The sequence below is a fragment of the Perca fluviatilis genome, chromosome 19 (genome assembly GCF_010015445.1).
Source record: "Perca fluviatilis chromosome 19, GENO_Pfluv_1.0, whole genome shotgun sequence".
NCBI lineage: Eukaryota > Metazoa > Chordata > Actinopteri > Perciformes > Percidae > Perca > Perca fluviatilis.
Genome location: NC_053130.1, coordinates 4,534,700 through 4,558,380, shown reverse-complemented (window position 1 = coordinate 4,558,380; position 23,681 = coordinate 4,534,700). Strand labels below are relative to the sequence as shown.

Below are 23,681 nucleotides of genomic sequence, written 5' to 3'. Positions count from 1 at the left end.
TTTCTGAAATATCTACACAGTAGCTCTTGCAAGCCTTGGTAGACAACAGTTCAGATGCTACTGGTACTGGAGGGTTAATTAATCTATCAACAGTAGCAAACAAAGCACGTGAATTATTATTGTTTCTGGCAATAATGTCAGAGAAGAAGGACCGCCTTGCATTTCTTAGTTCCAGATTATAAATGCGAAGTCTCTCTTTATAAGTGTTATAATGGACCTGGAGATTAGATTTTCGCCAACTGCGTTCAGCTTTTCGACACTCTCTTTTTTCTGTTCTCACAGCTATAAAATTTCTCCATGGAGATCTTTTCTTACCAGAGACAGCTTTGACCTTAGTGGGAGCAATAGCATCAATAACGTTCGTAATTTTACAGTTGAAATTATCTACAAGCTCAGTGACTGAGGCCCCAGTAAGGGCAGGAGTAGAGGAGAAAAGCTGAATGAATTTTTCACTGGTGTTTTCAGTGATATACCGTTTTCTGATTAACTTTGTTTGAACACTTTTTGGCACAGAGATAGTGCCATTAAAGAAAACACAGGAATGATCAGAGAGAGCAACATCAGTCACCACAACCATGGAAATGTTCAGACCCTTGGAGATAATCAAGTCCAGAGTGTGCCCCTTATTGTGCGTGGGCTGTGTCACATGCTGAGTCAGTCCATAGCTCTCAAAAACACAACACAGTTCTTTGGTCCCTCTGTCCTGGGGGTTGTCAACATGAATGTTAAAATCACCAGCAATAATTACACGGTCAAAGTAAATACAGATTATAGACAGCAGTTCATTAAAATCATCAAAGAAGCATGCACAGTATTTAGGTGGCCTGTAGATATTTAGAAGTAGAGCTTGAGTGGAATTTTAAAAGCCACATTAACATAATTAAAAAATCAGCCTTTTATCACCTTAAAAGTATATCAAGGGTTAAAGGACTTATGTCTCAGCAGGATCTGGAAAAACTTGTCCATGCTTTTATCTTCAGTAGACTTGACTACTGTAACAGTGTCTTTACAGGTCTCCCCAAAAAATCAATCAGACAGCTGCAGCTGATTTCGAGAGCGCTGCTGCCTCGAGGTCATACTAAGACCAAGAAAGTGGATCACATCACTCCAGTACTGAAGTCTCTACACTGGCTTCCAGTGCCTCAAAGAATTGATTTCAAAATACTTCTACTGGTTTATAAATCACTAAACGGTTTAGGGGCCGCCAAAATACATTTCTGATCTGCTACTACATTACCACCCACCCAGACCTCTCAGGTCGTCTGGGACAGGTCTACTTGTTGTCCCCAGAGTCAGAACTAAACAGGGGAAGCGGCGTTCAGTTTTTATGCTCCACATATTTGGAACAAACTCCCAGAAAACTGCAGGTCCGCTCCAACTCTCAGTTCTTTTAAATCTAAGCTAAAGACCTATCTTTTTGATGTTGCTTTTCTTTAAATAATCTATTAACTTTAATTTCTTATACTGCACTGTAACTTTTATTCTTATACTGCACTATCAATTTTATTCTTGTCTTTTAATGTTTTTAATTTGTTTATTAATGTTTTTAAATTGACAATATATGACAATAAATATGGTAAAGTTACATAACATACAGGAGGTTGATAATAATCTACGCCTTGTCTTCGAAGGAAGAGTGATGAAATGAGTATGAACATGAAGGGCCCTATCCTGCACTCAGCGCAATTGCCTTTGTACACCGACGCATGTATCATTCCTATTTTGCACCCGACGCACAGCGGACTTTTCCCTCCACAGACGCATGTCTGTAAATTAGGGAATGTATTTGCGCTCCCAGGGGAGGTTCAGCGAAAAGAGGAGGTGTGTTCAGGCGCAAACGTTCCCTGGAGCTATCTGGCAGTTTCAGAAAACAATTCCGCCACAGACCAGGAAAAACCTGGTCTAAAGTCAGTGGCGCTAGTTTAAAGTCAGTGGCGCTAGTCTAAAGTCAGTGGCGCTAGTCTAAAGTCAGTGGCGCTAGTCTAAAGTCAGTGGCGCTAGTTTAAAGTCAGTGGCGCTAGTCTAAAGTCAGTGGCGCTAGTTTAAAGTCAGTGGCGCTAGTCTAAAGTCAGTGGCGCTAGTCTAAAGTCAGTGGCTAGTCTAAAAGAAGTGGCGCTAGCTAGTCTAAAGTCAGTAGGCGTTATTCAGATGCTATTTTAGGGGCGCATGCTTGGCCATAATGTAGCGTGCTCACAACGTGCATACACTTTGCTTCTCTCATCTACACGGATGCAGCAGTTCCCATTTTTTCAAACCATACATAATTACAAGGAAAAATATTACTGAAAATGCACTTCAGGTGTTTGGATAAGTCAGGAGGCACTTTACAGTACAGTCCTCAAAAAGTCCCAGCATTCTTTGTGGCTTGTTGTGTTTTACACATTTCCATGAATCATGTATGTGTTGATGACATAAATGAGGAAATATTAGAGGACTTAAGGAGACGTGATGTTGAACTACGGTGGGATTGGACACTCCGGCGGGATCTGGTCCGGGAGTGGCAATGCGCGATGTGCTCCTGGTGGAGCGGGTGGACGGAGATGGAGTGGGGGGGGGGAGGAAGGGGCACAACAGGAGCAGGTGGTGCGTTTGGAGGCCCACGCTCCATGGCTGCAGCAATCCTCTCCAGACTTGAGGAGATGCGCCCGAGAGGCCGCAGCAACATCGCCACCGCCAAGACGGGCATTTATTACTTTGCCGCATCCCAGACAGCTCCCGCTGGCGTGCGCCAGGAAATTATCTGTTGTCATAATAGCAATCCGCCATGGAACAAGCGTGCCTGCTCTTAAAGGGAATGTGAGATGACGCTCTGATTGGTTTATTGCACGTTACGCCCAAACCACACCTAGCTACTTCAGACCAAACCATTTTAGATTTGCATCGGGCGCAAGACTCATTTATCCCGCCGGTATAATAGCAACAGCACCCGAGATCCGCCCACAAAGCTACTTGCGTTTCACTTTTGATACTTGCATTTCAGATTGTTAAAATAGGGCCCAAAGTAGTGTGGGATGGTGGGGGGAGGGGTTTTGGGAGTTGTAGTTGAAAAAAAGGAAATGAATATCACCACGTTGTCTTCCATGACTTCCCACTAAGTCTGCTCTCTTCCAGGACCCTGTCTTTAAGATAGCGTTCAGCAACGTGTACCAGAATGTGTGCATGTACCAGGACTTGTACTACAAGACCTTTAAGCTCCCTGACTGTTCCCCCGGCGTGGACCCGACCGTCACCTACCCCGTGGCTTTGAGCTGCCACTGTGGCCGCTATGCTATGGCCCTTACACCTAACTTCTGCATTCATGACATACCTTTCTACTACTAGTCTCGAGAAATAAAGCACATTAAAACACACTCTAGGATCCGTGTGAAAGTTTAGCATCAAGTGATCTAAGTAAAGATTGTGCCATTTACCAGAGCAAAGGAATTCTGTTTCTATGTGCAAAAAACAAATAACCACATGAACACTTGTTGATGTTCAATGTGGGTACTTTGGTCATCAACCAGACGTTTCCTGCTTCATCCAGCAAGTAAGCAGCGTCACTCTTATGAGTGTTACATTATGCAAGACATGTAAGATCTGAGTCATCTTTGGTTTTCTGTTTTAGAACAGGTTTTCTGTAATAAACTGTATAATTGTAGAAGTTAAATAAAGCAATAACAAGAACATCAAACCAAACATTTTTATGTAGCTCTTAAAAATGAAAGACCATACCATAAGTTTCAAGTTGATTTCATTTATATAGAACTTTTTTGGTGCACAAAGTGCTTCAAAAAGACAAAAACATATGTATACAATACAAGCATAAAACACAAATCTTCCTGGCCTTGTGAACATTAAAGGGGTGATAGAATGATTATATAGGGTATTTTACACTGTTCCTTAAGGTCTCCTAATGGGGTATGTAACATTGGTTGGGCTGAAAATTGCCCAAATGCTATTTTATTAGGCCCTTAACTACCCTGTGAATATGGCTCTATTTGGAAAAAGAGCTTTTCTTCCAAATATGGTATGCTCATGAATATTCAGAATGAGCTACGTGCTGATTGGTTTGAGCAAACTACATAGAAACACATGGGAGACTCGACAGCAGGTCTCATATTTCAGACACTGCAAAGTTATAAATTGTTTATTGGGCTATTTCGTTATTAAAATCACTTCTGAGACTTTGTTTTTGTGAGAAATCAACTATATAAAGCTCAACTATGGGCCTTTTTACGAAAATTGATGGCCAATTGCAAATTTGGTAAGACTGTGTGTCGGAGTGCTGCCTTTGTTGCTGCTTCGCCGCCCGGCCTGCCTTCCTTCACAGACCCCGGCCTGCTATGAGGTACTTGGAGCTCCGTCACGGCAGCCCACAGCACTCCATATCCGCACAAAGTCACTGTTTTTTTGCCTGCAACTCCCCTCTTCCTGCTAGCTAAATGCCCCGTGTATGTGAGTGAGAGCGCGGTCAGCGAGCTTGTTACGCCAGCAATCTCTTACCACAGGTTTCAGTTAATCTTTTAATGTGTGTAATTATAATGTGTTGAGTTATTTAAACAAACGATTGGGGAAATAAACGCCGCTTGTCCACAAGTCCCTTTGATAGAGCCTGCTGCAGGATGTAACCCGTTTGTAGCTACAAATCACGGATAGTTAGCTTAATTTTCGGCGTAATTCCGAGTATATTTACAGTTTGAATTTCGTCACGCCACGTATACAACATCTAGCTACATGTCTTATAAAGCTAACAACGGTGTCCGATTTCAAATTAATGAATATTTGTGAAGATTAGGGCTTTCGTTATCTGCAACTGTCCCTTCAATCCTAGCTACCTGTGTAGCTACAAATCACGGATAGTTAGCTTCATTTTCGGCGTAATTCCGAGTATATTACAGTTTGAATTTCATCACGCCACGTATACAACATCTAGCTAAATGTCTTATAAAGCTAACAACGGTGTCCGATTTCAAGTAATATTTCTGAATTTCAGAGGAATTCTAAGAGGAGGCTAGCTAGCTCTCATTGATAGAGCTACATCCAGCCGCAGGCTCTATCAATTAGACTCGCGGACAAGCGGCGTTTATTTCCCCAGTCGTTTGTTTAAATAACTCAACACATTATAACACACATTAAAAGATTAACTGAAACCTGTGGTAAGAGATTGCTGGTGTAACAAGCTCGCTGACCGCACTCTCACTCACATACACCGGGCATTTAGCTAGCAGGAAGAGGAGACTTGCAGGCCCTGGAGCTCTGTCAGGGCAGGGGCATTTGGTTGTCTATTAGCCCAAGAGACGGTTGCGCGGGTATGGAGTGCTGTGGGCTGCCAGTCGTGACGGAGCTCCAAGTACCTCATAGCAGGCCGGGGTCTGTGAAGGAAGGCAGGCCAGGCGGCGAGACAGCAACACAGGCAGCACCGGCGCTGAACTCCGACACACAGTCGGACAAAATTTGCAATTAGCCATCCATTTTCGTAAAGTGGCCCATATTTGAGCTTTACATAGTTGATTTCTCGCATAAAAAAGTTTCAGAAGTGAATTTTGTAATGGAATAGCAGAGATCTGCATGACCTAGCTAGATTCAGAAGACTACCTGATCTCAGGTCAGTTGTGTAGCCTATGTAAATGTTGGGGCGTGACCGTTCTCTTAATACACCCATGGGCTGTTCCGGTTTTTGGGAGGTTGACGTCAACTTCCAGCTTTCTTGAGATTCGCCCGTTTTCAGTGACCGTTTCATAATATGAGATTTTCATAGTAAAGGGGTGTCAGTGGGACTTTGAGCTTCTATGTATGTCCTATTTACCCACCAAACTGTCGTTATTCAACTATGACAGGGTGAAATCAGTTTTGCATTCTATCACCCCTTTAACAGACTTCTTGACTCTCACAAACTGGCTCAGTGAACCGCAGAATAGCTTTTCTGCAAAGAACCGCCCTACTCTGCATCTGATTGGCTAGAACTTGTTTCATTGGTAGGTGGAAGTACAACGATTGGTTAAACCCAGCGCATCAAATACAAATCCAATGTGGACTTTTTAATTATTTATGTTTTTCTAAAATAGTCACACGCAGGTCGGAGTACTATAAGCCCTGCAGTACAACATCTCTGGGGTTTTAGTCAGTGGTGGAATGTAACTAATTACATTTACTTAACATCTGTACTTAACTACTAATGTGAAGTACTTGTGCTTTAGTTTTTTTTTCTTTTCATGCCACTTGTGTTTGAAAACAAATGTAGTGACTTTATAAATTAGATGAAAAATTTGGTACAAACAAAACAAAGAGTTTATCAAATCTTTTGATACATATTAAACTACCCAACAGTTTATACAAGTACAGCTGAAACCATTAGACCATTCATCAATTAGTCGATTTAGTTCCAAGAACACAATGCAGGAGAACAGGAGAGAAACCATTTGGTCACAATGTATGTAGGAGAAGATTTAGCCACAAGAACAATATGAAGAGACATATGAGACTCATACATGGACAAACACCTTAAGCTGCATAAACCATATGAAGACATTTAAATGCAAGAATGTTTCTCATCATTATTAAATAGAAACAAATGTTAAGTCTGGGCCCTGATTGATAAGAGTTCAAAAATGGAGTTAAACAAATTGAGATGAAATAAGTGAATCTTAAAGAGTTTTGTGTTTGTATGGCATGCAAACACCAACTGGTCTTAAAACACAAATCAGTTTTCTCTTGACAAAATTCCATTAACTTGGCTCACTCTACCATGTGTCTTGATGATGATTAAAGTTGTTATGAACGGCAAAATACTTTGCACATGTATAACATGACACAGGTGTGTCGGAGAGGGTGAAGGTTCTCTCTCTCTCTCTCTCTCTCTCTCTCTCTCTGCCTACATGAAGCTGACTGTGGACATGTTGCCATCATTCATACTTATTGAACTGCTGACATCATTGCTGTCCATTCTGCAACAACACACAGAGGCCAAAAGCTTGTCTATCCTCATGAAAATATACAGAACTAAGTCTGCCAGAGGACTAAACATAAGAAACACATCAGACAGGATGTAGAGGGGGGTGTCATTTATGTCATGTTTTTTCAGAAGCAGGATAATTCTGGGCAGAAACAGCAGCGTGTAATAATAAGCACCAGGACCAACATTGCCACAATTCGTGCGTTTTTCGTCAGCGTGAACTGAGATGGAAGCAGACAGGGCTTTAAGGGTCCCAACCAGAAAGAATATGAGCAGTGGGAAGGGAAGGAGCGAACCTATGAACCAAGTGATTAAAAAAGCTGGAACATGCCAAAATAAAGCAGTCAAGAAAAATATAAGAGTAAAAACCCAGACCAGGACACAGACCACAACGGAGATCTTGATGGTTCGTCTGAAGCGGTACCACAGTGGGCAGGCGATGACCAAATACCTGTAATACAAGATGTAAGACACAGCTTCAGAATGATATAGTAATACAATGGTCAGACACAGAAGTAGCTCCACACATTCTGGATAGACAGATACCTTTCCAGGGCGATGCACACCATGAAGCAAACACTGGCAAACAGACCAGAGTTGTAGGTACAATAGACCATTTGATGTATGTTCGGGTCCGCACGTCGTGCCACCCAACCGATCATGCAGCAGAGCTGAATGAGGTCAGAAATGAGAAGGTTGATGACGTAGATCGGAGCGACATTATCCTTTCGCACCTGCAGGAAAACATTGGTTAAAGTAAAGAAAGCTGTTGTAAACATGTTCTGAACTCCTCCCAAATATGTCTGCAGGGTCCAATCAGCTTAATTTACATTATAACTATGCAGTTCATTATTCCTGTAAATGTATAGGTCATTAAAATACTTCACCCCAGCCCCCTGACATGTGGCCCCCAACTCAGATCAAGATCCTTTACAGACAGAGACTTTACACAAATAGATCTCAGTCATAATATACGTACCAGTCAGGGTCAGTCTGTCAGGGCAGGGGCATTTGGTTGTCTATTAGCCCAAGAGACGGTTGCGCGGGTATGGAGTGCTGTGGGCTGCCAGTCGTGACGGAGCTCCAAGTACCTCATAGCAGGCCGGGGTCTGTGAAGGAAGGCAGGCCAGGCGGCGAGACAGCAACACAGGCAGCACCGGCGCTGAACTCCGACACACAGTCGGACAAAATTTGCAATTAGCCATCCATTTTTGTAAAGTGGCCCATATTTGAGCTTTACATAGTTGATTTCTCGCATAAAAAAGTTTCAGAAGTGAATTTTGTAATGGAATAGCAGAGATCTGAATGACCTAGCTAGATTCAGAAGACTACCTGATCTCAGGTCAGTTGTGTAGCCTATGTAAATGTTGGGGCGTGACCGTTCTCTTAATACACCCATGGGCTGACAAAGGTTCCGGTTTTTGGGAGGTTGACGTCAACTTCCAGCTTTCTTGAGATTCGCCCGTTTTCAGTGACCGTTTCATAATATGAGATTTTCATAGTAAAGGGGTGTCAGTGGGACTTTGAGCTTCTATGTATGTCCTATTTACCCACCGAACTGTCGTTATTCAACTATGACAGGGTGAAATAAGTTTTGCATTCTATCACCCTTTTAACAGACTTCTTGACTCTCACAAACTGGCTCAGTGAACCGCAGACTAGCTTTTCTGCAAAGAACCGCCCTACTCTGCATCTGATTGGCTAGAACTTGTTTCATTGGTAGGTGGAAGTACAACGATTGGTTAAACCCAGCGCATCAAATACAAATCCAATGTGGACTTTTTAATTATTTATGTTTTTCTAAAATAGTCACACGCAGGTCGGAGTACTTTAAGCCCTGCAGTACAACATCTCTGGGGTTTTAGTCAGTGGTGGAATGTAACTAATTACATTTACTTAACATCTGTACTTAACTACTAATGTGAAGTACTTGTGCTTTAGTTTTTTTTTCTTTTCATGCCACTTGTGTTTGAAAACAAATGTAGTGACTTTATAAATTAGATGAAAAATTTGGTACAAACAAAACAAAGAGTTTATCAAATCTTTTGATACATATTAAACTACCCAACAGTTTATACAAGTACAGCTGAAACCATTAGACCATTCATCAATTAGTCGATTTAGTTCCAAGAACACAATGCAGGAGAACATGAGAGTCCACACAGGAGAGAAACCATTTGGTCACAATGTTTGTAGGAGAAGATTTAGCCACAAGAACAATATGAAGAGACATATGAGACTCATACATGGACAAATACCTTAAGCTGCATAAACCATATGAAGACATTTAAATGCAAGAATGTTTCTCATCATTATTAAATAGAAACACATGTTAAGTCTGGGCCCTGATTGATAAGAGTTCAAAAATGGAGTTAAACAAATTGAGATGAAATAAGTGATCTTAAAAAGAGTTTTATTTTTCATCATCTACAGTGATGCACTGTTTGTATAGCATGCAAACACCAACTGGTCTTAAAACACAAATCAGTTTTCTCTTGACAAAATTCCATTAACTTGGCTCACTCTACCATGTGTCTTGATGATGATTAAAGTTGTTATGAACGGCAAAATACTTTGCACATGTATAACATGACACAGGTGTGTCGGAGAGGGTGAAGGCTTTTTTTTTTTTCTCTTCTTTCTTTTTTTTTTTTTTTCTCTCTCTCTCTCTCTGCCTACATGAAGCTGACTGTGGACATGTTGCCATCATTCATACTTATTGAACTGCTGACATCATTGCTGTCCATTCTGCAACAACACACAGAGGCCAAAAGCTTGTCTATGGCCCCTTTCCTCATGAAACCATACAGAACTAAGTCTGCCAGAGGACTAAACATAAGAAACACATCAGACAGGATGTAGAGGGGGGTGTCATTTATGTCATGTTTTTTCAGAAGCAGGATAATTCTGGGCAGAAACAGCAGCGTGTACATAAGCAGCACCAGGACCAACATTGCCACAATTCGTCGTTTTTCGTCAGCGTGAACTGAGATGGAAGCAGACAGGGCTTTAAGGGTCCCAACCAGAAAGAATATGAGCAGTGGGAAGGGAAGGAGCGAACATATGAACCAAGTGATTAAAAAAGCTGGAACATGCCAAAATAAAGCAGTCAAGAAAAATATAAGAGTAAAAACCCAGACCAGGACACAGACCACAACGGAGATCTTGATGGTTCGTCTGAAGCGGTACCACAGTGGGCAGGCGATGACCAAATACCTGTAATACAAGATGTAAGACACAGCTTCAGAATGATATAGTAATACAATGGTCAGACACAGAAGTAGCTCCACACATTCTGGATAGACAGATACCTTTCCAGGGCGATGCACACCATGAAGCAAACACTGGCAAACAGACCAGAGTCGTAGGTACAATAGACCATTTGATGTATGTTCGGGTCCGCACGTCGTGCCACCCAATCGATCATGCAGCAGAGCTGAATGAGGTCAGAAATGAGAAGGTTGATGACGTAGATCGGAGCAACATGATCCTTTCGCACCTGCAGGAAAACATTGGTTAAAGTAAAGAAAGCAGTTGTAAACATGTTCTGAACATCTCCTCCCAAATATGTCTGCAGGGTCCAATCAGCTTAATTTACATTATAACTATGCAGTTCATTATTCCTGTAAATGTATAGGTCATTAAAATACTTCACCCCAGCCCCCTGACATGTGGCCCCCAACTCAGATCAAGATCCTTTACAGACAGAGACTTTACACAAATAGATCTCAGTCATAATATACATACCAGAGAATAAAGAGCATAGATGGCCACCAGGGTCAAAGGAAGTCCGATACAGACCATTATGCATGTCACAACATCTATGATGATGAATAATATTTCTAAGTCAAAGTCATTGGAGGTGCTGTTGTTATCATGTCTCATATCCAGTGATGTGTCGTTTTCCATTCTTCAGAGTGAAACCTGTTTAGGAGATCTGGGGCCTGTTTCACAAAACCAAGATAAGGGATTAAACAAGATTTCCCAGTTATCCTGGATGAATTATGCCTTGATTCGGTTTCACGAAAGCGGAGGCACATAAATCACCATGGAGATTTATTCTGTACAGCTAGCCTGCTCCTGACCAGGCTAACAGCCAGGATTTATTTAATCCTGGAGCCTTTTCTGATCACCCAGCAGTGGTTTTACCCTATAGTTATTATCAGCCTGGATTAAAATACAACAGGTGCATTTTGCTGTTTATTTAAGTACTGTTATATTGCTGTATGAAGACTGCTGTTCATGTTGTTGTTAGAAGTTTGATGAATATATTATGGCAGTTGTTGAGATAATTAGAAAAGGCTGATCAAATTTCAAATGTGTTTTAAATGAAGTCTGTTACTAAGGGCAACACATACAATGCTGTACATTTCTATAGTTGACCAATGTGCCTTGAATTATTTCTTTTTTAATTCTTTAACAATAAGGATCATGTTTGTTCCACTTCCATGTGCATTGTATTTGGCATTCTTAGCACACAATTTATGTTGTCCAGTAAACTGGGACTATAATTTGGGAGGATTGTACAATTTAAGAACATATCCTAATTGTACAATCCTCCCAAATTATAGTCTTAGTTCACTGGACCAATAACTATCTAGTGATGTAGGCTACTGTACATTCATTGAACAACAGGGAGAGGACACCTCAATGGTTTTTTACCTTATATTTGGGGGGAAATAACTGATGAATATCACTCTGTTCCATTCATGTTTACACTGTGCATGGAATTTATCACTTAATTATCTTCATAGTTTCTAGATTTTAGAGTCCAATTTCTTCAGTGTCTTTATTTTCTATGTCCATACAGGGAGCAAGGCATATAATATGTAGAGAAGGAAACTCTGCCTCTATAAAAAATAAAAAAAATTAAACGCGAGAAAAAGCGTGGCAGATAATAGCGGACCGACTGAATAATAGTCTAAAAATATACATTTATGAAATACTGCTCTTAACTGAAACCATTCAATGAGTCACTGTCATTTGCAAAAACGATATATATAATATATAATATATATAATATGACCTAGGAAACTTATATTTTAGCCCATGTGAGAGAGGGAGGAACAGAGTGAAAGAGATATTTACGCATCATATTCTAGCGTTGTAGAAAATTGATCTTCATTGTAAATTTCCTGAGTAACATTATCTTCTGCTTACTTTTAAGGCAAAGAGTACAACTGTTAATTTGTGAAAATGATTAGTAGCCTAATCCTTGAATGGAATGATTATGACGGCTTCAATTCAGAGCCGTGGTCAGTTAATGTATATATTTAGGCTACAATTACGCATTCAGTCGGTCCGTGATCGTCTGCTACGCTTTCTCTCGCTGTTTCATTACAGCGGCCGTGTTTCTTTTCTTTTTAAACAAATAATGTGTTTCACGTCGTCATACTTCCACAAGAAGCAGCTGCTCACTCTGTATAAAGTATGTACAATGCGTATTTTCCATGTTGGCATCAGTAAATCTGTGATCGACCTTGCAGTCTTTTGAGGAAAGCCGTGGACGCGCATCTATCTGAATTACTTCAGCCTGGCTCGACCTAGTCTCTCCTCCTCAGCCTGGCTTGGCCTTCGTGAAACGCACCAAGCCAGGATGCACAGATTAGACTAGGTCAAGCCTCGCTTTATCAGTTATCCGGGATTTATGTATTCTGCTTTTGTGAAACAGGCCCCTGGTTATAAAACAAGACGTGAAACATGTTGTTTAATATCTACCTAACATTGTTCAGTTAACACAAATGCAGTATACATATATAGAATACTCACAAATCAAATCATTTAAAAAAAAATGCGTACTGATTTCAGTATTAAAATTCTTTAATATTTGTTACCCTATCTGCTGATGATATGTAAACAAATATTACAGTTTCAGATAGCACAAGTTCTGGTGATGAATAGAAATATTTAACATGCTGATGTGAGGTCATTACTGCAGCCACAGAACCTCGTCCGTGTCTCAGTAATTTAATATAATGATTAATGTTAATGTCCATTTGTTTAGGACATTTAGCCTGTCTTCTGTAATGATGTCCCACTACTTGTTGAATGCCCCTCTGCCCTCTGGTTTTGATGAGACTGATTCATCCACCTGATAAACCATCTGCATTATCATTTGTGTAAAGATTCATTTTCTTATTTCACTAAACATCTCTAACTGAATCAGTAAATGACTGTAACCTGTCTTGGGTTACATAACATAACCTCAATCATCGTATTTTCACGACACACAAAACTATTTTGCATATCTAAGCTTGTTATATTATCATTATCATTATTTCCCAAATATCTTTCCGTGAATTAATGTTTCAGAACATAAATACATATATACATACATTTGTAAGAAATAGCCTTTGTAAGCACGTTATTGATATGGACTACATTTCCGAAATATCTACACAGTAGTTCTACTTTTTGTTGTTTAATTTCCCATTAATTCTGCATGTTCTATCCAATTTTTCTTCTCTCAGTTTTCCTTTAGCTAATTGTACTTGATTTGGCATACTTATATCTTTTATAGCCGGTTTCTTGAACTACATTTTCTGTCTTTGTTACACAATCACATATCCATAAGGCTTACAATTTAAGGTAAGACAGGGAAACACCCAAATGAAATATAGCTGGTTTAAACACTGTACAGTCCACAGCTGTCTGCTTGTTAAAGGTTACATAATCATTTTCATGACTATTTACAATGTCTTAACCTTTTTAAACAATCTATATAACAAAATGTCACCAAATTTACCTTTGACAGCTGCAGGACACTGAATGAGTTCCCTACACCAATGTCTGATGTTTTGTCCTCTGCATCCAAACAGTCTACAATAAATATGGTAAAGTTACATAACATGCAGCAGGTTTATAATAATCCACGCCTCCTCTTCAAAGGAAGAGAGATGAAATGAGTATGCACATGAAGTAGTGAGGGAGGGAGGGGTGCTGTGTGTGTGTGTGTGTATGTGTGTGTGTGGGGGGGGGTTGTAGTTGAAAAACACCACAAGTAGTAATCAGCACATGCATGTTAAGTCTGTTTAACATGTTGCTGTTTTGATTGTTTTGATGATCTTATTGAAGGTTTAAATATCCTCGAACAGATAATGTGTATAACATATTTACATAAAACATAAAAGAGCAATTTAAACAATTTAAAATATAAACACAGTAAAAATATGATATGAGAATAAGACAGATATGAGGTAGTATTAAGTGCTAACATGAATAATAAACATGTAACTAAATAGGAATGTGGAATAAAAACAATAAAATCTGAAATGAAAAAAGCAAAAAATAAAAAAGGAAATGAATATCACCAGGTTGTCTTCCATGACTTCCCACTAAGTCTGCTCTCTTCCAGGACCCTGTCTTTAAGATAGCGTTCAGCAACGTGTACCAGAATGTGTGCATGTACCAGGACTTGTACTACAAGACCTTTAAGCTCCCTGACTGTTCCCCCGGCGTGGACCCGACCGTCACCTACCCCGTGGCTTTGAGCTGCCACTGCGGCCGCTGTGCTATGGCCACGTCTGACTGCACCTTTGGGAGCCTGCAGCCCAACTTCTGCATTCATGACATACCTTTCTACTACTAGTCTCAAGAAATAAAGCACATTAAAACACACTCTAGGAACTGTGTGAACGTTTAGCATCAGGTGATCTAAATAAACATTGTGCCATTTACCAGAGCAAAGGAATTCTGTTTCTATGTGCAACGAACAAATAACCACATGGAACACTTGTTGATGTTCAATGTGGGTACTTTGGTCATTAATCAGACGTTTCCTGCCTGTTTCCAGCAAGTATACAGTTCCACTCTTATGAGTGTTACATTACACTAGACATGTAAGATCTGAGTCGTCTTTAAATACATGATTTGTATGTTTTTGGGAAACAGTGGTGTGCAAGATTAACTTTGTTATTGGAGTTTTGACAGAGGTTTTCTGTAATAAACTGTATAATTTTAGAAGTTAATGCACAATTATATTTAAGATAGGTGTTTTGGTCTATTACAATAAAACTAAATTAAATCTATGTATATTTCACATTATTTCAACAGCATTTCAATGATGCAGTTTTGTTTTAATTATCCAGTGTTTGACTACAAAGGCTGCACCTGCTGGAAACAAACAGTAGTAGAATGGGTATGACTAACAATTGTATCACAAAAGCGGGGGGAAAAACTGTTCAAAGAACATAAAGCAATAACATAACATCAAACCAAACATTTTTATGTACAGTAGCTCTCAAAAATGAAAAAGATCATACCATAAGTTTCAAGTTGATTTCATTTATATAGCACTTTTTTGGTGCACAAAGTGCTTCAAAAAGACAACAACATATGTATACAATACAAACATGAAACACAAATCTCCTTGGCCTTGTGAACATTATCAGACTTCTTGACTCTTTCATAAACTGACTCAGTGAATGTGACAAACAGTGATCTGCTCCAGATATGTCAGACCAACCTGATCTCACAGAATTCCGTGAATGAACACAGCCCCTTAACTCTAAATCTGTGGCAGATTCGCTGAAAATTCCGTCATGGGCCCACAGAAGAATTCCATGAAATGAACACAGCCCTGTAAGTTAAGGAAAAGGTCGTGGGTGGGCTTACGAACGGGAAAGTTGGGTTAAGTTTGAACAACGGGACAGTTGGGTTAAGTAAAAGAACAACGGGACAGTAGAGTTTAGTAAAAGAAGAAAGCGACGGTTGGGTTTAGGAAACGCGACATGCGGGACACGCTCCCCGATCTCCTGGGTCAAAGTCCTGTGTTGTTTGACCCATCCACCACCCCAACCAACCTCCCTAAGCAGGCTTTCATACTACTCACTACTGTTGGGAATTGGGAGGTGTTCAGATTCATTTATTGGCAAATTATCAAAGATGTTTTATCAATATTAATAAAGTTATGAATGTGCATATTAATAACTCCACCAAATTGACAAACAATCAAAACGGGGTACCACCCTGAACTCAGGGGCCAATAACCGAGCTGTGAAACTTTATTTCATTAGGTGGTGTTCCCTTTAAAATACAGATCTTAATTAACGTGGTTAATCTATCTGGTATTCTTTAAAGGAACCAAGAGGGGTGAATTCGAGCACTACCTGTGTTCAACCAGCAATTACTACAACAAATACACAAAACAATCACAGACAACTATTCAAAGTATAGTAGAATTTATTAACTTCAAAATGATCAATGGCCAATCAATAATACTTCAATCATCAAACCTATATAGCCCTTTACAAAACTACAACAAAAGCAAAAACAGACTAGCATGTGGTAAGACCTTGTGTCGTGTGTGTGTGTGTGTGTGTGTGTGTGTGTGTGTGTGTGTGTGTGTGTGTGTGTGTGTGTGTGTGTGTGAGAAAGAGAGAGAGAGAGTGCGAGGAGGAGGGGGGGTGACGAAACGGTGTTCTCTTCTACAGATTTGAAATACTGGTCCAATGGTGCTCACCTGAACTGAAAAACACCTGAAATAGTTCACTTTTCGGCATGCATCCTTTCAACAACTGGGTTGCAAACGGAAGACAATGGATTTTTGGGTGTTCAGGCTATTTATAGATCAGGTCCCCTGACCTGGCTCCATGCTGTTTTATGGTCCCAGGAACCAATGGGAGATCAGAGTGTTCTTGAAGGTGTGAACTACAAGCCTGTAGTTTTTAGAGTTTTTGGCCAGTTGAACCCTCCCCACATAGAGGTCACACCTAGGTGTGACCTCTATGTGACCTCACACCTAGGTGTGACCTCTAGGCTGCAAAGTCTACATGCAGGCCCTTTCTTTGTTCTGAAACGACCACATGGTCTTTTGTCTTTCAGAGGCAGATGTTCTGAGGCTGTGTCCTTGTGGTTTAAAATCAGTTTAACCCACTGCATGGTCCCAAAACTACCATAGTCGCTCTTAATGCTACATCATCTTCTCATTGACTTTACATTGGCGTTGTTTTTACGTGAAGGCCATGCACATTTTCACACATTCCGTGCCACCACCACAGAATGTGGTGTTAACAGTTTGTGATCATTTCACAGAATTCTGTGAGACCAGGCTGGTCAGACACCACAAAAAACAGGAAGTTGACTAGCAGGCACCCAGATAATCCCACACTCTATTTTACTTTGTTTTTTCTTGAGAACTCTGTCGACACATGCACACCAACTACTTTAAGCCCTGCAGTACAACATCTCTGGGGTTTTAGTCAGTGGTGGAATGTAACTAAGTACATTTACTTAACATCTGTACTTAACTACTAATGTGAAGTACTTGTACTTTAGTTTTTAGTTTTTTTTCTTTTCATGCCACTTGTGTTTGAAAACAAATGTAGTGTCTTTATAAATTAGATGAAAAATGTGGTACAAACAAAACAAATAAAGAGTTTATCAAATCTTTTGTTATATATTAAACTACCCAACAGTTTATACAAGTACAGCTGAAACCATTAGACCATTCATCAATTAGTCCATTTAGTTCCAAGAACACAATGCAGGAGAACATGAGAGTCCACACAGGAGAGAAACCGTTTGGTCGCAATGTTTGTAGAAGAAGATTTAGCCACAATATGAACAATATGAAGAGACATATGAGACTCATACATGGACAGACACCATAAGCTGCATAAACCATATGAAGACATTTAAATGCAAGTGTGTTTCTCATCATTATTAAATAGAAACAAATGTTAAGTCTGGGCTCTGATTGATAAGAGTTCAAAAATGGAGCTAAACAAATTGAGATCAAATAAGTGATCTTAAAAAGAGTTTTATTTTTCATCATCTACAGTGATGCACTGTTTGTACGGCACAGTGATTGTTCATATTTGAGTTGTATTAAATTATGCAGGTAAACACCAACTGGTCTAAAAACACAAATCAGTTTTCTCTTGACAAAATTCCATTAACTTGGTTCACTCTACCGTGGGTCTTGATGATGATTAAAGTTGTTATGAACGGCAAAATACTTTGCACATCTATAACATGACACAGGTGTGTCGGAGAGGGTGATAGATCCAAAGTTGCAAAGAGAAGAGTGATTGGTGCAGACCCAACTCCTACAAAAGATGGCTTACATCAACAGTTAGGTGTCTTATTGGAAACCATATCAGTAGAAGACAGAATCTGTGTTGTCTCTATCCTTTCTATTTACCTACATGTCTTCTTCTGTTTCTCCCCTTTCTCTCTCTCTCCCTCTTTCTCTGCCTACATGAAGCTGACTGTGGACATGTTGTCATCATTCATACTGTTGCACTGCTGACATCACTGCTGTCCATTCTGCAACAACACACAGAGGCCAAAAGCTTGTCTATGGCCCCTTTCCTCATGAAAACATACAGAACTAAGTCTGCAAGAAGACTAGGCTACTAATCCCATTCTGAGGCTGCAGCGCCATCATTAACAGAATTATAATTCATAATCTTTTATTTCAAAGGGTTTACATAATTCACCTGCAATACTGTGGAACTCCTTTTTAATGGCTACTACTGGTTTGTGTCTAGGGAACACTACAAAAACGTTTCAGAGTGATCGAATCGCACTCTTCAGCGCTTTGCTATACAGTGGCTTTACTAATATGCTCGGCATCACCTGATATCTGAGAAATATCTGGAAATGAGATGGAGACTGAACAAATGCTGAGTACAATGAGTTCAGACTAATGCAGCTTTATTCACACAACAAAGAAACATACTTTCATGAAAGGGAGAACAGTTGCATGCACCAAATGTATATGCCAAGGTTTCTCTCCTAGAAAGGAAGATAACCATGTGTACACCCTCCTAAGAGCATGTACCCATAGTGTCTCTACGAACATCAGAATAACTCCTCCTTTGTACTTTTTGTCCTCACACGCTTCAAGCTATCTATTTCAGTGCAACAGTTTACTTCCAAACTACACCTTTTATGGCCTATGCTCCTAATAGATTCCCACATTCCTGGCTCCAATTCCTCTGTGTGAAAGTTGTACCCAAACTCATAATAGATTTACACATTCTTGTGGGTGAAGGTTGTCCCCAGACTAACCTTCTTGTGTAGTACCTTACATACAAGATATAAAATACATTTGAAACATGTAGTCATAAATATCCAACCTATCAATCCTCCCTTTTTTTATCCTAGTTGAGATTCAGTCTAACATGCAATATACTGTGATAGGAAACAATCTTAGCATATGGAATACATTACACACATTCAAATGATTATAATGATAATGATTAGATAAGAATATATTAGTTACAGAGTATATAAAATAATAACAATGCTTAATCATGGCAGAGGTGAAAACCTGGTGGCTGTTTCTTTACCAGGACAAAATTCCTCTGCGATCCCCTCATTAAAATGCTGCCAGCCGAATCTTTGGGGCGATCACATTATTCTTTGTCATGGTTCTAAACTTATCCCTCATCGTTTCCTACATGATCTTAACCCTCGTTACATTGAATTTCTCATGCATATCTTTTAATCCACCTGTCCCATGGGACCTTCATCAGAACTGGATGTCGAAGTATCAGACAATGAAGATACAAACCTAGGTCTCCATCGATTTACTGAGTGGACATGCACATGATTAACCGGATTCTGTACCATTGAAATGTTAGTAACAGACTTTAATATTAAATTCCTCAAGATCGGAAAACAACATCCTAAAATCCGACTGTAACCTGTCTTGGGTTACATAACATAACCTCAATCATCGTATTTTCACGACACACAAAACTATTTTGCAGATCTAAGCTCATTATTATTATCATTATCATTATTTCCCAAATATCTTTCCGTGAATTAATGATGTTTCAGAACTACATACATACATACAACATTTGAAAGAAATAGCCTTTGTAAACACGTTGTCGATATATGGACTACATTTCTGAAATGTCTACACAGTAGTTCTACTTCTTGTTGTTTAATTTCCCATTAATTGTGCATGTTCTATCCCATTTTTCTTCACTCATTTTTCCTTCAGATAATTGTACTTGATTTTGCATGCTTATATCTTTTTAGCCGGTTTCTTAAACTACACAATCACATATCCATAAGTCTTACAATTTAAGGTAAGACAGGGAAAAACCCAAATAAAATATAGTTGGTTTAAACACAGTACAGTCCACAGCTGTCGGCTTGTTAAAGGTTGCATAATCGTTGTAGTTGATAAAACACCACAAGTCGTAATCAGCACATGCTTGTTAAGTCTGTTTAACATGTTGCCTTTTTGATTGTTTTGATGAGCTTATTGAAGGTTTAAATATCCTCGAACATATAGTAATATTATCTTAATGCAAGTTTATTCACATTAATATGCATTTGCACGTGTAAATTATTAAGAAGCTAGTTAAGACTTACAAGTCTCAGGAGTAAATTGTGCAGTAGTGTTTGTGCTCATTGCAAAGAGTTGCATGCAGTCATTGAAGAAGTGGTTAAAAGTACTCTGGTCGAGGCACATTTGAAATCCCCGCACAAAGAGGAACTGTGATGCACAGAAGATTAAGCTAAAAATTAGAGCACGTTTTATATGGTACGAAAGGAACATTATGTACCAGGCAGTTGGGTAGAAAAACTGGAAATGTGTATAAGAAAAGGAAGCTGTGCAACATGACAATAAGACAGATATGAGGTAATATTAAGTGATAAAATGAATAATAATCATGTGACTAAATAAGAATGTGGAATAAAAAGAATCAAACCTGAAATTAAAAAAGAAAAAATGAAAAATAAACCAAGAAAACAAAAAAGGAAATGAATATCAACATGTTGTTTTCCATTACTTCCAACTAAGTCTGCTCTCTTCCAGGACCCTGTCTTTAAGATAGTGTTCAGCAACGTGTACCAGAATGTGTGAATGTACCAGGAGATTAGTTGCTCATGTATATTTCTTGAAAACTTTCCATGTGAGCTTTTCATATAGATGTCTAAACTTTGGGGCAAGACCATGTGTGTTTAAATAACTGCCATGCTGATTCCAAACAGACAGCTTTGTCAAGACAGTTTGGTCTTCAGATAGCTTTTTACACAATGGCCATCGTTAATGCCAAATCAAGTTCCGCTATAAACATGCACACACGTATTTTTTTTTAATCACAAACACGGTCGGTCAGTGAAGGCACAGTCACAGCTGTAGCCGTAGCCGTCGTTGCCGGTAACATACTTGTATGACAGAGTGCACGGACCGCAGCTTGTAACTAGCATCTATAGCCTGGATGTCAGCCGAATTTAGCCCCGCCCACAACATTTGAGGTCGGGAAGTTCGGTCTGGACTTGATATGCTAATGACAGCCTAATGCTAAACAGCAACCAGATCGTCGAGCAACCGCTACAAGACGCTCACGGCCAACTAACACCGACACAGTGAGGTAAACGTTCAGTGCACAAACATAATACATTATTACTAGCCTACGTGGGTGGTTAGCAGTTACATACCAACGGGCTGTGTGCTCCTGATGATTGTCTGGGTGAGGATGAAATGATTACCAGGTGCCATAATAAACGTTTCTAGGTGAAGCTGCGCGTGCGCACATAACGTAACATATGAGCAACTGAGAAACTTTTTTTTTTTCTTTTTCTTTTTCTGTTAGTGAGTTAAAAGTCTCAACACCCCCCACTTGGCCGACTGATCAAAGAGCCAAGGAGGTCACAGTCTCTTGAATCTCTCAACGAGAATCTTGAACTAGAATCCAGCCTTTGTAGGCACAAACGTATTATTTTAACTAAGGAGGTAGGCACCACCACCTGCCCTCCTACTGAGTGTAGGTTTGCCCTTGAAGCACTCAGTTGCCTCCCAGGGTTACCCACTAGCTAAGAACAAAGAAGAACAGAGTCACAGTCTTTGGGTACCCATGGCGAAGACTTATCTTACCTCCTCTTGATCTTCAGCAGGACTCAAGACCACCAACCTCCGCACATCCCTGCGAATGACGATGGTCGTGGGCATGGAGTCCTTTCTCCGGGTCCTGGGAACCATGGGAACAGGAAAACCCATGCAGGTTGTTATGTCCGCATCCCGGACGACCCCCTTCTCGTCCGGATACATTGCAGCAACCCGGACGAGCCGGAACTGCCCCCTCAGAGCATTCTGGTCCGCTACCCAGACTACATCTCCAACCTTGACACTTCTTTCTGCATGGTGCCACTTGTGTTGTATGAACAAGTTTGGTCCTGCCAGTTCACTCCATTTCCTCCAGAACCTGTCGACTCCAGCCTGGACAGCCCTCAGTCTGCGCCATGAGCGGGTTTCCATGTCGATTCCGCGTACATCTCCTCCTTGTCCAGTGCGCCCCAGGATAAGGGAGTTAGGGGTTAAGTACTCCACTGAGTCCTCTTGCTCCTGTGCCCTGGCATCGATGGGTCGCTCATTAGTCAAGTTGGCCGCCAAATAGAGAAGGGTCTGGAACTCCCCCCAGGTGTAGCAGCCAGTTGTTCCGCCAAGACTGTTAAGAGCTCTCTTAATGAGCTTGACAGCTGCCTCTGCTGCTCCATTCCTGTGTGGCGAGTCTGCAGGATGGAAGTCCCATTGCCACTCTGTGCCATTTTTGGCAGCCTTGTCCTCAATGGACGCCTTCTGCAAACAGGCCAGGTGCTTGTGTAGCTCTCTCCGAGCGGGCCTAGCGCCCAAGAAATTTGTACCTTTGTCTGACCATAATCTTTTGGGATGCCCCCTCAGAGTAGTGAATCGAGAGTAGGCCTGGAGAAAGCTCTCAGAAGATTGGTCGTCAACGAGATCAGCATGGATGGCTCTAGAAGCCATGCAGCAATACACAACTCCCCAGACCTTTTTCTTGGTTCTTTTCTTAACAGCGTCCCTCACTTCAAAAGGTCCGAAGAGATCCAGTGTAGTATACTTAAATGGGTTTGCTCTACTGGTACGTTCCTGAGGAAGAGCGCTCATCACTTGCTGGCACAGCCGGGCTCGCTGCTTCTTGCAAGTGATGCACTTGTTGATCACCTTCTTCACGGTCCTCCGACCTTGCACAACCCAGGCCTTTCTTTTGGTGTGCAGCAATGTGGCAGCAACCCCTTCATGATTCGCTTCGTGAGCTTCCCTAGCAAGCAAGGCCCCCAGCCACGACTGAAATGGAATTAATGGTACAGCTGTTCTGTCTTCATTCCAAGACTGGACTCTACCACCACAAAGTAAGAGTCCAGTGTTGTCATCTTTGATCACAACAAGGCGGTTTAAAGTTGTATCCTGAAAGTTCACGCCGTCTTGGGCCGCAAGGGCTAGGTCTTGGAAAGCCACCGTTCTCTCTTCCACAGCCAGCCTGGGGCCCCTCACCTCCCACTTTGCTGGACTCGAGGCTGGGTAGCTTGTTCTTAGCCAGGTTTCTGCAGCTCTCCGAACCCAGGCGATTATTCCACACAGTTTAGACAGGCTACTGAATCGTTCGGGCCAGACTAGGCGCACTAGAGCCACACCCCAGGGCCTCCTCCTTGGCCTCTCTACTGTTGGGGTTGGACCTTGATCTTTTATCTGCTGTTGCAGTGCAGAGTCTTGCGAGTCTTCCCCAACATCTGTATTGCTGGAGCCTGAGAGTTTTTCTTGGGACCTGGTGACTACAGCTGAGAACGCTCTTCTCTGCAACCGTTTAACGTCATTAGCAACGCTAGTCACTATCTCGCTGGCCGTCTTCACAGGCCACTCACCTTCAGGCCAACTCAGAAACTCTGGGCCTTTTTGCCACTCTGATCCTCCATCGAGTTCCTCAGGAGTTGCTCCCCTTGTGATGATGTCTGCTATGTTTAGCTTGCCCTCAATCCACCTCCA

The 23,681-nt window shown here is 40.8% G+C and overlaps 2 protein-coding genes across 2 annotated transcripts in view; both read right to left on the bottom strand.

Annotated features, from left to right (window-relative positions):
* LOC120548456 (mas-related G-protein coupled receptor member A6-like) overlaps positions 1–23,681 on the bottom strand; it is a 97,905-nt gene that overhangs the window by 42,886 nt on the left and 31,338 nt on the right. The window lies entirely within an intron of this gene.
* On the bottom strand, positions 9,607–13,769 carry LOC120547941 (G-protein coupled receptor 4-like). The gene is made up of 4 exons (XM_039783770.1): positions 13,677–13,769; positions 10,679–10,875; positions 10,243–10,430; positions 9,607–10,147 (listed from the first exon to the last, which is right to left on the bottom strand). The coding sequence occupies exons 2-4, from the start codon at positions 10,838–10,840 to the stop codon at positions 9,607–9,609; spliced, it is 891 nt and encodes a 296-aa protein (XP_039639704.1). The 5' UTR covers positions 10,841–10,875; positions 13,677–13,769.